Genomic DNA, 17846 nt, shown 5'->3' on the forward strand with positions numbered 1-17846 from the left:
AATTACAGCCAGCTTGACATGTCATTCATGTGGATGTGTTTGGTTTCACAAAAACAAAGGCATCCTCACAGTGATGTAATATTCAAAGCGGCCGTTTGTCCATCTGAAGTTACCTCCATGGTTGTTAGCATACCACCTTTTGCGTGCAACAGCAGATTAGGTGTAAACAGGCCTGCAGACAGGCCTTTCTTGTATTGTTTCTTCCACACACACCCACTGAACATGCATAAAGAGGGGTCACGCACATGAAGACAACATCAATCACTCTCTCATATGGCTCTGAGCGAGCTGCTGGCTGATGACTCTTGAAAGGAGCTAGTAATAAAGATAGGCGTGTGTAAATGTAGGTTTTTGAGTGTGACCTGATGCGTGCTTCTTTAATGCGGGTTGTAGTTGGTTTGGCTTCATAGACGTGTTTATCTTCGAGTCAGATGGTGTCATTGTGACCTTGTCAGTCAGATAATCCCTGACATTTTTGGATGCTACAGCCTGTTTTTTTCATATTAATCTTCAATAATATTAGACACTGCGATTTGGAATTGCTGGCTTAAGATATTATTACAGCTCTACAAATTTTATGTGCGTGTTTGACAGCTTGTTTCTTGCTATACCTGTTTCTACAAGGCTCCAGCTGGAAAAAGAAGGCATAATTGTGACTAAAAAGAAGAAAGGTCTTTATTTGGATCCATCCAAACAGAAGTGTGATACCAAATTACATAATTGGCTAATAGCCATCAGGGCATCATCATTAAACTGAAAGGCTACATCACCAGGATATAATAGTCGTAGAGTTGTCAGTAATTGCTGTACCATAGGTGATATTTCAGTCCTTTTTAAAATCAGCGTGGAGTGCAGTGGAATGGAAGAAATATCTGTAAAAATGTAAATATCAAAAAATATGTGTATACATATATTTTTTTTTACTAAAGAAATGGTGAATACTTTACAGCATCCTTAATGGTATGCTGTTCAAAGAGTAAATCATATCGTTATTGGTCAATTTAGTCCTGTCTCTTTGTGTTAGCTTTAATAATGTATTATTTCTGAATGTTTCCAATTTCAATTGATTATGTCCCCTGGAAATACTCTAATAGTATTCTCCAAGGAGGAGGAAAGGAGCCCAGGTTGATTTTAAGTGGCAAATTATCCCCGTTTAATGGTACGAGAGTAGAGCAATATATTTTAAAATATTAGATCATTAAATGAGATCATCGTAAAGTAATCATCCCAGGACAGCAGTCATGACAGATCCTCAGCAGTCTACCTCTGACTCTCACGCTAACACACTGATGTCATTTAAAGCCTCCTCTTCTAAATGGATTGTTGTTTGTAGACAATTTGACAATAATAGACTTTCATCACGTTATGATGCATTAGAGAACACACAGATTTTATTTTTTCACTTAATCAAGTGATTGAATGCCATAAAAAACTTCACATCACATTTGACAAGTGATGATTCTGTCCCTCCTACAAAAAGCACGTGCAGAGCAGTCTCCAATATGTTTTCATTCTTTTTTTTTTCGTAGTCTGACCACCTGCACTTGCATATGTCATGCAAGTGCCAGTTAAGACATAAAGTAAATGAAAGCCAGACCTGCGCTTTGGGGTCTAGTGAGTTGTAAGGGGAACGTGTAATGGGAAAGCAGCACACTCCCTCTGCACTGTACACAACAGTCATTAGGCAACCCATCTGCTCAATGCTTGCATGCTAAGCTGTAATTTTCAGGCCCTGGTGTGTGTGTCTGTGTTTGTATATGTGTGTGTGTGTGTGAGTGAAAGGCCAGTGGTGGCAGGCTCAGAGCAGAAGAGATGCTTGTGCATGTGTATCTATTGTGTATGTGTCTGCTATTATCTGGATGTCATCATAACCACAAAAATCAGGGCCTGATAGTATCTTCCCCACCCCCTGCTCCTATCCCCAGCCAGAGTCACGAGAGCCAAGGGTCTCCTTTGACCACACACACACACTCACGCACACACATCCTGACACTGATACATAGACACTGCATCATGCTTTCACATTTTGTGGGTAAACATCTCCAGATTGGTGTAGCGGGATGGAATTCCCGCCTTTGTGGGAAATGTGCCCAGAACCATTTGTAAACCCTCTTCTCCGCCGCCTCCTAACTCTTTACAGATTGTAAAACTCTGGATTTCTTTAGTTACTCTGCTGAGGTTCTCAACCCTTCTTTCTATGGGTCATGACAGCCCCCCCAAAAATGTAATCACGCAAGACACAATATATTTTTCTTTCTTTGGCTGGAACCTCACAGGTTTGGTTACATGTATTCATTTCCACCGTATTTTGAAAACATATGCACACTACACTATAGCCTGTTGCTTCTGTGTAACTATGTGGTTAGTAGACTTCAACATAACGTCAGATTACATGTGGACAACACTGTGAATCATATCAATTTAATGTATTGTGTTGTATGTTATGCATTAAGCCCATGAGTTTACTCTAGGGGGAAAGTGTTTGCCTGTTTCTTCTTTACAAGCGTAAGAGTGGACAATCACATGGAAGTATTGGCAGTATGCCAGCCTTTACTGTGGTCATGGCTAAACCTGAGCCATATGCCTCATCTACATCAGTAAGAGATTGTGATATGTGTAATAACATTTGTTTTATTATAGCACGAATCTTTCTCATAAATATAAAACATTGTGGCAACTTTGTTTGAGTTCATAAAAATGTCTGCACGCAAAGTGTCATCTGATGCACTGCTGGCCCTAGTATCCTAAACATGAGCTCCACTTGCTGGCCCCGGCTTCAGCTCCGGTCTTGTTCCAACTTGTGCCATTCCCTTGGCTTTTCTCCGTTCTTCAGCCTTATCTCAGGTTCAGCAGTACCTGACTCATACTGAACCACAAAAAAAGAAACATACTGAACTGGTATTTGTCCTTGTCATTGGATTTGGACAAGTGTTGTTAACCACATCATCATCTGTGGTAGCCTATGCACAAACACACAAATGTGGTTTTGATGTGGGCTTGATCATGCGTCTTATTAAATGTCTCTGTTTACAGTGATCTGTGACGATTGGACTAATTTCTGTGAGTTCATATTTTCTTAAGCAGTGGCCAGTGTCAACATCTATGCGTGTCACCTCCGTGTCAGCTCCTTATCTTGAGAAGCGATTTCATCAAGTGTGGGAAATGGAAGATCACAGTGTGGCTCACCCGTCTCTGGGGAGGTTGTGCAACAGGGCCAGGCACAACTTACATGCGCCAACTAACATGTGTGCACCAATAGTCAGTCAGACACATGCATGGACACTTGCTGTCTCAAACATAAGCACAGCTAGAGCCGCTGAATAGCCATCAATCCACACTATGATCAAGATCTCCCACTTAAATGCCCTTTGCCTTTCCTGGAACTGTAATTTGTTGCCATTTAACATTGATGGCACTCAGAGACAGATAAGGTACATCAAAGTAATCACTCAGCAAGGACCCTGGTTCCATGCAATGGAATGTTACTACTTGGGACTGACTGGATAATCTCACATGCCTCGCTGGTAGTAGACCTCCAGCCCTTAGCTCACGAAATAAGGGCGACATACTGGTAGAGGAATAAACAAAGTTGATCTTAATGGATGAATGTGAGGGCTTTTATTTGATCTGGGGGATGCTCAAAGACTTTAGACTCAGAAATAAGAGCCTGCTGGATTGACATAGGACGGACACACAGGCTCTCTACCATATATACAGTGTACATCCAGTCACTATAATATATGTGTTATTGCAATGTTACTGCATGCAACTGGGAGCTTTGGCTCTTCTTCAAAAAGAAAATCCTTGTCAAAACATATCTAAAAAAATTATTATTATAAAAACTATTGTCAAGATTTGAATAACTATCCGTCAGTGCCAATGCTCCTGGGAAACCACACAGAGAGGATATACTGAAAGTTACAACTACATAATTTTCATTCTAAAGCTTCATTGTACAGGGAAGAAACAGCTCCTAGAATCTGTCTACAGACAGTATAGTAAAGCTTGTAAGAGTAATGTTGTAGTTTTTTTCATAGCTAATTGTAGTTTTCCCCACAACAAAGAACTCCATGCAGTTACTGCACCAACAGTATTTATGGCAATCTTCCCAAGTCTGTTGTCATCTTCTTTTCCAGTGAGTCACAGTTAGGGCAGATGGCACAATAAAGCATGACAGCTGCAAACCAGAAAGGCATGACAAATAACAGACAGAAAATCAAACTACAAGGTTAAATTTGCATCAAGAAGAAAGACAACCTGAAGAAGAAAATAATCCACCAATAATAGGCATGCTGTGAACTTCCAGTAATAGGAATGGGATTTGATAAATATTTACAGTATTTGGGAGCTAAAGACACATGCAAGACTTTCAACTGGAGTAGAGGATGAGAACAGGAGGTTTTATTATTCAACTTCTGACAAGCACTTTCACAGCTGTGGCTCCTCTGAGCTTGGCTGTCAGCTAAGAGCATAAATCACTCTGCTTCCTCTGACAGGTCAGCACCGTGACAACAGGAGGTGAGTTCACCACTATGGACTCACTCTGTATAAACCAGCATCCGGTCTGCCAAGCGATTTGACACTGTCTCATGTTAATGAAAGCATTTAAAGGGTCACACATCTTCTGTCAGACTGTTACTGATTGTGGTCTTGTTGCATTGCATGAATATCAAGTTGGAAACCACCAATCCCAAAGCCTCAGCCTTGGCATCTGAAATATTTAAGGGCATCTAAATATACCCTGTTTCCTGGATTGATGCTCTAAACCAAACTCACGGGAATGGGTGCACCAGGAGAGAGGGAGAGGACATGAATCAAAAGATTCCCTCACATGGGGAAAAAGGTGAGGGCAGGAGAGACAATGGGTATTTCACAGTCCCATCCTGCACTCTGCATCCTGGACCTGACCTAAAAGCTGGACTTGTTTTGTACCACATATGTTTTTTATTTTTATCTGCAAAAGAGAATAATAAAAACAGGGCTGCTCAAAGTCTGCTATCCCATTGTCGGGGGAAGTAACATCAGCGAGTGTGGGTGGGATATTCTGATGCTCTGTACTGGAGGGAAAGCTTTGGCTGACTGGACTTTGTGAGATGTTCGCAGTTATGAAACAACAATAAACTCTAACCAACTTCCCTTGCACTCAAAAAATCAAAGCTATAATATCATTAACTCAACAACAACTATAATTGTGTAGGGAGAATTGCTCTGCAATTCCAAATGTTTAAGGAATTTCACCACAGTTATGTCTGTCTTCACATTTGTTATAATTTTTAATGAGTGTTGGATGTCATCCTTAAAGGAGCAGTTTAACATAATAAGAAACTTGCAGTAACTTCCGAGAGTCTTTCTGTCACAGTTACTGGTCCTGACCAAGAAATAGTCCAGCAGTCTGGTAAGGCTGAGTCCTAAACCCAAACCACCATGCAGTGGCCCAGATGAATTTAGCCCAGATCAGTCCTGTCAAGCTCAGTTTTGTCTAAAATTGCCCATCCAAGCCCAGTACGTCTGCGGTGGGTACTGGATTGTCCTGAATACAGTGTCTTGTAGCCTACCCACATTAGAATGCAGTGTTGTCTGGACTGTATTTTTATAACCTCCACACATTCATAATACACACAAACTCTCCAGATACCTCAACATCCTAAAAGTTCAGCCCATATACATCACTCAAAGCACATGCCACACACATACCACAGTATGCTAGCGTGTGATGCAGTGAGGGTGCGTGTGGACTTGGCTTCAGTGGCTGGTTCAGCTCTTGGAAGTTGGATTTCATCTGTTATAAGAGCCCCACTTGATGGAAGTTGTTCCATAAAATTGAGACACGCTTCTACATACCTTGTAAAAATGAAAACAGCAACAAAAAAATAAAAAAGAGACAAAACAAACTGGCTAGTCACGCATCTTGCACAAGTTGAGAGTTGAGTTGAATTGAGAGAAGCTATGATGACCTCAGGGTAGGTTGTACAATGTTGGCAACTGCAGGCTCTTAGGGCGTTTAACAGTATGTGCATGCAGAGGCACAATGATTAAGCAGGTATGTGCATTAGACCATATATATATAAATACACATACTGTATACATTATATGAATATCTTTGCGTGTGACTGTGCGTGCATGAATGACTAATGATCTACAGTACAAGGGAGTTGGCAGCAGTACAATGTGTTAGCACCCTTGTGTGAGCACTTTAGTGGTGAGAGCCATTTGTGCATTTGTGTATACAAGCAAGCAGCCAGCTGAGAGAGGTACACAGTCTTTGGCTGCCAGATGCCATGCTGGAGATATATTAAAGACTCTTGTCTCATGTTTAAGGAACTGTCAGAAATTAGATTATATTAACTGTATTAAGGTTATTAGGTTGGGCATAAAACGGTTTTTGGCAACCAAAAATTAAACGGCTTATAAAACCCAGTGTATACATTGACACCGAGGGAATTTACAAGGCTTAATACCACACTTTTGGATCTCTAAATAAGGTTAGTAGATTTACATGACAAGGTTAAGCATGATGAACTTGTGTTTATCACACCACCCCCCTGACTTAGTCAGATAAATAAAAGTCTTTGGCACTAAGTTGGTGCCTCAGATTGAGTTGTATTAAGCTCAGGCTGGGAGGGTCCTCCTTTGCCCTTCAGATACTGCAGCATCTTCCCACCACAGCTGGGAAATGCACTCTTTTGAGATTGTAAATGTGTTAACAGATAAGCCTGTGGCAATAACAGTGTGTTTCAGGTATGTGAAGAAGCCTAATGCCATATAATTTGTGGAGGTTGTGTGGGCGATGTGATGACAAATCAAGGTGTATTAGCACCCATGTGTCTTTTGTCTCAGATCTACAGCTTTTCTGGTGTTGTTGATTTCAGCAGAGAAATGCTGCTCATTCATTAAGTATTTGTGTTGATGCAAACCAAGTGCAATTAATGAAATGCTAGAATGATGTATCTCATGCATGCAACAATTGGGTGTACACATATTTTATCCTTTCACTACAGTGTGTGCCCACACCTGGGTAACCAGCCCAGTGTTGATGCAGAGCAATTACTATATTTTGGTTTCTATGTTGGCTTTATGTAAGAGATGCAAAAACTCTGTCAGTGCACACATGAAAGATAATACGACTGAGGAAAGTAATATTACTCTGGAAATTTTTATTCTTTTAAAGTCACATAACTCAGTCTGTGAATGTGTTCTTCCCTCTAGTATTAGGGTTGGTGATTCATGTCTGGATATTGTAAATATTATGGCCAAACTGACTGCACAGGATGATGGACTTGAGTTATTCACCTACACTCATCCATTTTTTAAAATAAACTTATGACACATAACTTGATGACACACAAGCTGATTGCGTACATTTTCGGAACAGGAACGTAACTTCTTCAGTAATGAAATCTTTCACATGGTTCAATGTGGAATGACCCCCTGAGTGAGGCAGAGTGGGATGTGATGCTGCCAGTGGTCTCTCTGAGGGCAGCCAAGTCTGTTGAAAGAACAGTCACGAAACCCATTTGACATGAACCTGATTCACAGGGCTGACTGAAATCTGATACGCACAACTGGAGTTCACGGGGTATTTGCAGTGGTGAAAAAGAGTACATTTACTCAAGTGCTGTCTATAAGTACAACTTTAAAGTAGTTATGCCTTTACAATGTATGCTACTTTATACTTATACTATGTTTCAGAGGAAATAATGTACTTGTGTTTATTTATTTGACAGGTATAGCCACTGGTTACTTTATGGATTAAGATTTTTTTGTGCAAAGTATATAATCAAAATATGATTAGTGATAGATTACATTGCCCAACAGTATTTACTGTAAATTAATTCACAATAGATGAACTCGTTAAACTTGGGGTAGATTGTGTGTGTGGTGGCAGTGGTTGTTGTTGTGTGTTTTTATGTGTGGTTACTTGTGCTTAGTCACTGTTTGTGATCTTCCAACAGTATTTGTGGCAGTTGATACAGGCTAAAGTCAGTATATGTATATGTAACCTAATATATGTATATTCAACCTATTAAGCTACTCAAGAAAAAATACTCTAAACACACATAACTGCTTCTATAGCAGTGCTGTATTGTGAGTATTGCCCTGTATTCACATATTCACATTCTTTACCTAAGTAAAAGTAGCCATAACACAATGTAAAAATACTCTGTTGCAAGAAAAAGTCCTGCTTTCAAAAGCAATCCAAAAATCAAACAAGATAAATGTTTTCAGCAAAATGTATTATTAAAAGTAAGGTTCGTATTATAAAGCAGAACGGCCTATGTCAGTGTTCATATATGATATCATTGGATTTTGCAGATGCATGTGGAGTTTAATCTGAAACACAGCATAATATTTTATAAACATATGTTTACAAAACATATTTTTTAATATCTTACATGTATATTCTGAATCTGGAAATTAACTAGAACTAAATTAAGATGTCAGATTAATATACTGGAGTAAAAGGGACAGAAGTTCTTCCTGAAATGTAGTGGAGTAGACTATAAAGCTGCATCAAATGGAAATAAAGTAAAGTGCAAACTGTACCTCAAAATTGTACTTGAGTAAAAGTACTTACCAGACTATTACTTATTCTAATGTTACAGTACATCCAACATGTTCCGCTACATCATCCAGAGGATTGCAGCTGGTCAAATCTTTAGGCTATACAGAGTAACGCTGTTCATGTATCTGAGGCGATCCAATAGCCCCATCTATGGACGGGATCGGGCTGTTGCTTGCTGCCACCCTGACACACCACCTCACCATTGCTGCAAAACACAGCACAGGCCCGGCTACTGTCTGTCCCTGAAAAAAACCCAAGGAAGACCATCAAGATGTCTGACATGGAAGACGATTTCATGTGCGACGACGAAGAGGATTATGACCTGGTATTTACAACTGAAATGACTTAGCTTGTGCTTAAATTGTAACAGTTTGTTCGCTGAGCGCTAACAACAGTGAAGTTCCGACAGTACGGGCTAGCTAATGTTAGCTGTTTAGTTAGCTTGTTGGCTAATATCAATCTGACTGCGGATGACTAACGTTAGCTTCGTAGCTGGCTAACGATAGTTGGTTTTAGCTACTATGCAGTTGACTAATATTAATAAACAAAAACCATGCTGGATAAGCTTAGCAAACTGAGGGTATATGCGTTCAGCTGAGAGGCATGTAAGCAAACCAACCGGCTAGTTAACGTTAGCAACCCATGGCGTTGGCTAACGTAACGTTAGCTGAAGGTTCATGTTTGCAGAATTATGGTTAGTGGCAATCTGCTATCCTTACCTTTGTCTTAGCTAGCTAAGAGTTTCTGATATGTTTTGTTAGCAAACGTACTCATGTTTAACTGAACTTTGACACGCTTATGTGCTTACACTTAAGGAATACTCAGAGGACAGTAATTCAGAGCCAAACGTGGACCTGGAGAACCAGTACTACAACTCCAAAGCCTTGAAGGAGGATGATCCCAAAGCAGCACTCAGCAGTTTCCAGAAGGTGGAGTGGTGCTCCACAAAATGATCTGTTCTTTGTAGTTCTGTGCTTATCTCAGTTATTTAAAAGTAAGTTACAACATGGACTGACTTCTCTTGTTTATTGTATTTTCAGGTATTGGAACTAGAAGGAGAGAAAGGAGAATGGGGATTCAAAGCACTGAAACAGATGATCAAAATCAACTTCAAGCTGGTATGCTCTGTAACAAATACCACATTTGTTTATGTCTATCCCATCAGACATGAATTCTTGAGGAGGGGTTTTCTGTGTGTTTCTATTCTGTAGACCAACTTCCCAGAGATGATGAACAGGTATAAGCAGCTCCTTACATACATCAGAAGTGCAGTCACCAGGAACTACTCAGAGAAGTCCATCAACTCCATTCTGGACTATATCTCTACCTCCAAACAGGTATGGATAGACAATATCACAGATGCAAATCTAGCTGGAAGTTACATATGTTGTGTCCTTGGATTAGTACCGGGTGTTTTAAATCTGTCTTTCTGAAATGGGTTTTCTGTGTTACTAGATGGACTTGCTACAGGAGTTCTACGAAACCACCTTGGATGCTTTGAAAGATGCAAAAAACGACAGACTGTGGTTTAAAACTAATACAAAGGTATACAAAGGTTCTTCACTGATCCCAGGTAGTCTTACATCATCATTTCCTGGTACAACAGGTATTCAAGTGTACTCTGTTTTTGTTCCTCCCTGTAGTTGGGCAAGCTGTACTTGGAAAGGGAAGAGTATGGGAAACTGCAAAAGATTCTTAGGCAACTTCACCAGTCATGTCAGGTAAATAAAATTTCTATCCCTTTTTTGACTGTATATCCAATAATAAGTTTCCTTGGTTTGATACAATATCTCATATAATGTAGCCACTCAACGCGTTAGTTAATTGGTCATTCAAATCTAATATAAGCAGTTAAGAGTGTCAGTATATGAGACCAAATAACTCTTCTCAAAAATGTTGCCACTTTGCTACTGAAAACATACTTTTCTCTTAATTACGAACTCCTTGTTAGTAGCGGGTTGGACGCACTTTTGTCTTTAGAACTGCCTTAATTCTTAATGACAGAGATTCACCAAGATACTGGAAACATTCCTGAGATTTTGGTCCACATTGACATCATAGTATCATGCAAATGCTGCAGATTTGTCAGCTGCGCATCCATGATGCGGATCTCCCGTTCCACCACATGCCTAAGGTGCTCTATTGGATTGAGATCTGGTGACTGTGGAGGCCGTTGGAGTACAGTGAACTCATTGTCATGTTCAAAAAAACAGTTTGAGATGATTTGAGCTTTGTGACATGGTGCATTATCCTGCTGGAGGTAGCTATTAGAAGACAGGTACACTGTGGTCATAAAGGGATGGACATGGTCAGCATTAAAAACTCAGGTAGGCTGTGGCGTTTAAACGATGCTCAGTTGGTACTAAGGGGCCCAAAGTGTGGCAAGAAAGTATCCCCCACACCATTACACCACCACCAACAGCCTAAACTATTGATACAAAGGCATGTTGGATCCATGCTTTCACAGTGTTTACACAAAATTCTGACCTACCATCTGAATGTCGCAGCAGAAATCGAGACTTTACAGGCCAGGCAACATTATTCCAATCTTCTATTGTCCAATTTCAGTGAGCTTGTGCCTTTTGTAGCCCCAGTTTACAGTTCTGTGCTAACCCGGTGTGGTCTTTGACTTGTTGTACGTTCAGCCTTCTGCATACCTCTGCCATAGAGTTGGGTTGCTTATGTTGCTGCTGCTGCTGCTGCTGCTGGCCCCCTCTCTGCTAACAGTTGTTTTTGGGGCACTTTGGTGGCTTCATGTAATCCCCTCGGTATGTTGTGTCAAGCAGTGTTGCTTTGCGCATCATCACTATAGCGCTATATAAAATACATAAGCTATAGCACCTTTTATAAGATGACCAATACCTGCTATACTGAAAATCACAGTAGATCAGCACTTTCTGAAAAACTCAAACCAGCCCGTCTGGCACCAACAACCATGCCACGTTCAAATGTCACTTAGATTAGATTCTGATGCTCGGTTTGAACTTAAGCAGATTGACATGACCATGTCTATATGCCTAAATTGATTGAGTTGCTGCCATGTGATTGGCTGATTAGGTTATTGTGTGAGCAAGCAGTTGAACAGGTTATCTAATGAGATGGCCTGTGTGTGTGTGTGTGTGTGTGTGTGTGTGTGTGTGTGTGTGCGCGCGCACATATGCAGTGGTATTTATGATTTAATAGGTGGTTGTTTTATTTCTAAATCAACTACAGACAGATGATGGAGAGGATGACCTGAAGAAAGGCACACAGCTGTTGGAGATCTATGCTCTGGAGATCCAGATGTACACAGCACAAAAAAACAACAAAAAATTGAAAGCCCTGTATGAGCAGTCACTTCATATTAAGTCTGCCATTCCTCACCCGCTCATAATGGGAGTTATCAGAGGTATGATGGTGTACATATCTTTCATTCATAAAACAGTTGTTTAACTTTGTGTTAAGTGTGACTGTTACAATATGTACTGTCATAGCTGTTTGCTGAATGACTTATGTGTGTTTGCTCCTGACTAGAGTGTGGTGGGAAGATGCATTTGAGAGAGGGTGAGTTTGAGAAAGCTCACACAGACTTCTTTGAGGCCTTTAAAAACTATGATGAGTCTGGAAGCCCAAGAAGGACAACATGCCTGAAGTATCTGGTCCTAGCCAACATGCTGATGAAGTCAGGAATAAACCCTTTTGACTCTCAAGAGGTATAAAAGTAATGTTTGGAATTTTTGCTTTGTGTAACTATAAGAGAACTAGTGGTTGTCACATATGTTTGTGCAGTTTGCAGTTGAATTTTTGATACAGCACAGCTAAAAAAGTTCCTAATCAGAATTATTTGCTGAAAGTATTTTTTGTGCTTAATCAGTCGACATTAACTTAACTTTCCAATTTTTTCCAAAGGCCAAACCATACAAAAATGACCCGGAGATCCTAGCAATGACAAACTTAGTAAGGTAAGTGTGCATTAATGTGTTATGAAAAATATTGTCCTTTGTTTAGAGCAAAAGTCAATTAATGCAACAAGGCCCAAAAGGCTATTGTAATGTCTCATTTTATTCTGAAATCTGTAACATTTTGACAGCCACAGCTTTATTAAGGAGCACAAATGGACAAACAACAAGAATAGTGAGACCACTTAGGAATTGACAGTGGTTAAACCCAACTGTCTAACTTGTTGTAAGTGAGAAGGAAAGGAAATGCACCTAAATGTTTAGAACGGGTCATTTATGTAAAGACTTTTTGATTCACTTTTTATTTTCAAATAGTAGGCTTCTATAATATGGTTTAACTTTGGTAATCTGTCTGATCATTCTATGGTTGTCCCATGCACTCTGTTGTAAGGTTAGGTGTCTGTCAGAGTCGCTACAGGCTCTTTTAATCATGAAGACCGGGGGCAGAGCTAGACTCTCAGCACAGTGGGGGCAGAGCTTCATCATGGGGCCCACCTGCGTCCATCTGTCTAGCTGATCGCAGCCACTCTAGTCAATGCTTGTGCTCACACCAGAAGTGTATTTCCACTCCTCTCTGGATAGAATACGCAGCCAAAATAAAATACCTTGTGCAGACCCCCAATCATATACATCAACAATACAGTTAAAACAGACAAAAAAGAAGCAATTTAACTACGTAGCCTACTTAATCATGTAAGAAGGTCAAAAAGCAAGCACTAATCACTAAATCAACAAAATCTAAACGTGAGCGAAATCAGGCAGGCAAAATGCTCTTATTTTGAAATGATCCCTGTGGGATCTGCACATCATAAGAAAGTGGGTCACAGAGAGCTGTGAAGAAGGTAGTAGAAGCACAAAAAGGACATATTAAGAACAAGTCAATAACGTGGGGCAGGCTGTAGGCTTCAAATGGAAGTTGAGGACGGAACTAAACCGTGGCGCACACACCGCCTGTGTGAGTCTGGGGTGATATACAGCAGCGTAAGTCTACACCACAGAATTCCCATAATGCATGGAAGTGAAGGGAGTTTTGTTAAAATTAGCTATTAAGTCTCCTATTTGTTTGAAATACAAAATTTACTTCATGAATTATGTTTTTTTAAACGTGTCTGCTTAGAATATAGTGTTTTTTGTTGGTAATTTACTATTGAAACCAGGAGTGAAGTGCCTGTTTAGACTGTGGTGCGGTCGTGTCTATAAATAACTGACACACATTAATGGCCCACGGAGCGGGACCCCTACCTAGCCTGGGCCCTGGGTCAGCTGCCCCCATGCACCCGCGTTATCTCCGCTTATGACGAAGACGCAAAGCCACTCATCCCATGACTAAACATCAGTATGTCAGTGTGAGGAGAGAACAACTTTTAAAAAAAGAAAAGAAAAGAGAGATGTGATTGACTGTGATTGTCACCAGTCTCTAACACGTCACCTATTCTTTGCGATAATGAACCCTCCAGAATCTCACATTTCACTCAAGTGCACCCTTGGTGTGTGCCAGCATGCCCTTGACATACTGGGCATGGTGCACTTGACACGGTGAGGATAATGTTATTGTTGATGACACAAACTATAAAAATGGACCCGAGTGCTATTAATGAAAACTATTCCCATAATACTTTGAATGGGTAGCTATTCCTTGGACCCAGATTCCTTTACTTTATGGCCTTTGGTCAGTATTTCAGCTTCTCAATCACCATCTCCCATTTGTATACAGTATGTTGCACTGCAAAAACATAGCTCTCAAAAACAAACAAACAAAAAGCATTAAAATGGGGGAAATATTACTTAAAATAAGCAGAATTATCAGAACAGAACAAGAACATTTCACATGCTACTTAAGGTAAGAAAAAAAACTTAAAACAAGTGAAATTCTCTAAAATAAAAGCCACCTGGTAAGAAGAAATGTCTTTTCAAACAAAAAACAAGTATGTTTTGCCTTCAATTAAGATAATTAATCTTACTTAGATTTTAGTTTTTGCAGTGTGTGTGTGCAGTATGTTCTCATATTTCAATGGAAGCCTCGTTTCATTTCCTCTTAGTACAAAATTATACATTTACAACATTAATAGTTTTAATATAATTTATACCAGTTGCCAAAACAGTGTCAACATTAGTGTATATTTCCCAGTCTTAGTATAAAGAATGGAACATGACTATTGTCTTCCCAAATCTTTTTGTTATCTTTTGCTTCTTTGTTTGCTCTCTTTTGTCCTCCTGTTTACATAAATAACAGGCATGTTATGACATTGCTTCAGGTTCCATGCATATATTTAAAATCTATATTGCACAAACAAACTAAGATCGCACACCCAAAACTGTAATAAGAATAGTGTTTACAAGATGTCTAATGGACTGGAATGTGTTTGACAGCTATCAGGATGGGAGTTTTTGTGTGGGTCACAAGGACACAATGTATATGTTATAACTACACTTCACTGTTTTTTCTTCCAGCGCCTACCAGAACAATGACATCACTGAATTTGAGAAAATCTTGAAAACAAATCACAGTAACATAATGGACGACCCCTTCATTAGAGAGCACATAGAGGGTGAGTGTGAACATGAATTCATGCATGATATGTGTGATATGAAACATTTTTAAGTGTAACTGATCATGTGATGTTGTGTTGCAGAGCTCCTGCGGAACATTAGAACTCAAGTACTTATCAAACTCATCAAACCATACACGAGAATACACATCCCATTCATTTCTAAGGTGAGTCCATGTGATCAAAATACATCTGGTACAGTGACTTTATCTGTTGTCCTTCTTTAATCACATTCTCTCTTTATTATAAGATAATCATTTTTACTGATGGCATTGTGACTTTGTGTGGATCATTTTAAATGGATTATTTCCATTTTAATTGATTTGTATTTAAAGCCAATCAATCAAGAAAAAGGCATAGTTAACAAAGAGAATCACATTTTGCAGACGTGTCAAAGCAACAACTGATTTGCAGACTTTGGTCTGGCTGTAAAGAGCTAGCACTTTGAGAGTAGACATCACCTTAATTAGCATATGAAATACAGTTTCAGCCTTAACATATATCATACATGAAATCCAAAAAGAACAAAACATTTATATACATTTCAGATTTAACCTCTGGAGTTTTTCATTTACTAATTTTTCTCTTTTTTTTTTTTTTTTTTAATAATAGCATTCCTATAAATTATATTTTTTTTCCAACACTCATGTTTTTCTTTATCACTATCATTTTTCAAGTATACAGGTTCACAAAGTATAGTTGAGGGTGTATCTTACTTAAAATGAGTTTAACACAAGAAGAGGAGCTAAAAGGGCATGATTATTACGAGGAAGAAATAATGGTATTTTCTGACACGAATGCTTATGTACACATGGTATCTGATAATGTTTTTTCAACCCATTTGCTGCATTTATTTACTTTATAGATTACATACTTGCATGATAGAATTTCTCCACGGGTCTTTTGCAACACTTCAGACATAATATTTATGAAGGGATCTGCGGTGTGTTGAATTCTGTGCATCCTTTAATGTTAAATCATACTACTTGACATACTTCTTTACAAATGTGAGGATGAGTCTTGTTTCTCTTGTGTTTCAGGAGCTGAACATTGATGTGTGTGATGTGGAGAGTTTGCTGGTGCAGTGCATCTTGGATAAGTAAGTTTCTCCTTCACACGTGTGCTGAGAAGTGGAAGAAACAAAATAGCTCCCTTCCTGTAAATAGCTATACTTCCTCATAGTTTGCATCCTTTGGCCCTTAATAATCTTTATTTTTATTTGCAGAGCACTTTTCAAAAACAAGTTACAAAGTGCTTTAACAAGTGTAAAGACAATAATACCCAAAAAACAATAATACCCAAAAAACAATACAAGATAAAAAAAAGAAAAGACTAAAATACACGTTTAAGATAAATATAAAATTAGTAAAATAGAATAAAATAAAAGTCAAATAAGATCGGGAAAGGCTCTCCTATAAAAGTATGTTTTAAGAAGGGACTTAAAAGAGTTCACTGACTCAGCTGACCTGATTACCTTGGGCAGGCTGTTCCAGAGTCTCGGGGCCCTGACAGCAAACTCTTAAGAGAGTCAGGCAGGATGAATGGTCAGTTTCAGTAACATACATCTTGTACTTAATTGATAGTCCTGCTGTAATAGCTATCTGCTATTTATGGCTTCACATTCCAGCTGTACCGGTTCTCTGACGTAAATGACTTAGTAGGAAGTAAAAGTGATTATTCAGATAAAGTCAACACTGTATAACTTTTATATTGTTTATCTTGTCTTTATTGCTCACATCATGCTCTGAAACATTAAAGGGATTATTGGTTATTTTAAAAAAGGATAGCATCCTCAAGATCATTTAAGATTTTAACTACAATGCATTCTCAAGAAGTGATGCCACATATTTTATTCTCTTTACTGCATTATCCCAAAGTACAATTAGCATCCAGATCAGATACACAGTTTAAAGCTTAACTTCAAGAGTTTGACTAATTTATGTGGAGAAATTGAACTGGCTTTTATGCACTGACTTGTAATTTTGTAGATGTTACTTATTCTTATATTGCAACATGTGTGACTTACTCACTTATTCCTTTTATCAGCACAATCCACGGCCGAATTGACCAAGTCAACCAGCTACTAGAACTCGACTACCAGAAGAGAGGAGGGGCTCGTTACACAGCTTTAGACAAATGGACAAATCAGCTGAACACTCTCAACCAAGCCATTGTTAGCAAGCTCACATGATGGCATGTAAAATCAAGAGACAAGGAGAATGGCATGTTTTAATACATCCATAAATTATGCTTCTTCAAGTATATCCTCTGAGACAAGATACACAGCACAGATTTTGAGAATGCCACCAATTTCAAGAAGACTCGAGGAACCCCAAGAAGGTGTTCAAAGTGTGTTGTTCTGTCGTGATGAGAGGAAATCACCGACACTTATTTTTGTTTTTCATGTTCCTGATTGGCTGATCCTTCCATGTGCAACACAAATGCTTCAGTTGTTTAAAAAAAAAAAAAAGTCCAAATGTATATGAAAACTTGTACACAGTATTTTAATGTATACTGTTGCCTGTTGGTAATAAACAGATTTCTCTCAGCACTAAAAGGAATCCGCTGCCTGTGACTAGTTCCAACGTTGAATAAAATGTTTTTGTCATAAATGAGACATAAAGAAATCGTATCTCTGTTTTGATTTGAACTTGCATAAATGAGACAAAGAGGAAAGTTTTCTTTGTTTTAATTAAGTCCTTGAAAATATTTGTATGTAGCCATGACGTACTGCTTTTTTACTCCAGTAAGTAAAAGCCTTTCTGGGCCTCGTCGGTTTCCGTCCCAGGTGACTCA

General features: G+C 39.0%; 1 protein-coding gene across 1 annotated transcript; it reads left to right on the top strand.

The window, feature by feature from the left end:
- Positions 1-8736: 8736 nt before the first annotated feature.
- On the top strand, positions 8737-17611 carry cops2 (COP9 signalosome subunit 2). Its single transcript, XM_038700710.1, has 13 exons — positions 8737-8888; positions 9379-9492; positions 9604-9681; positions 9775-9900; positions 10019-10108; positions 10207-10284; positions 11777-11951; positions 12077-12255; positions 12452-12504; positions 14953-15050; positions 15135-15217; positions 16091-16149; positions 17097-17611. The coding sequence occupies exons 1-13, from the start codon at positions 8835-8837 to the stop codon at positions 17239-17241; spliced, it is 1332 nt and encodes a 443-aa protein (XP_038556638.1). The 5' UTR covers positions 8737-8834; the 3' UTR covers positions 17242-17611.
- Positions 17612-17846: the final 235 nt, after the last annotated feature.

The sequence above is a fragment of the Micropterus salmoides genome, unplaced genomic scaffold (assembly GCF_014851395.1).
Source record: "Micropterus salmoides isolate LMB-PRFRI ecotype aquatic unplaced genomic scaffold, ASM1485139v1 Ms_hic_scaffold_6, whole genome shotgun sequence".
NCBI lineage: Eukaryota > Metazoa > Chordata > Actinopteri > Centrarchiformes > Centrarchidae > Micropterus > Micropterus salmoides.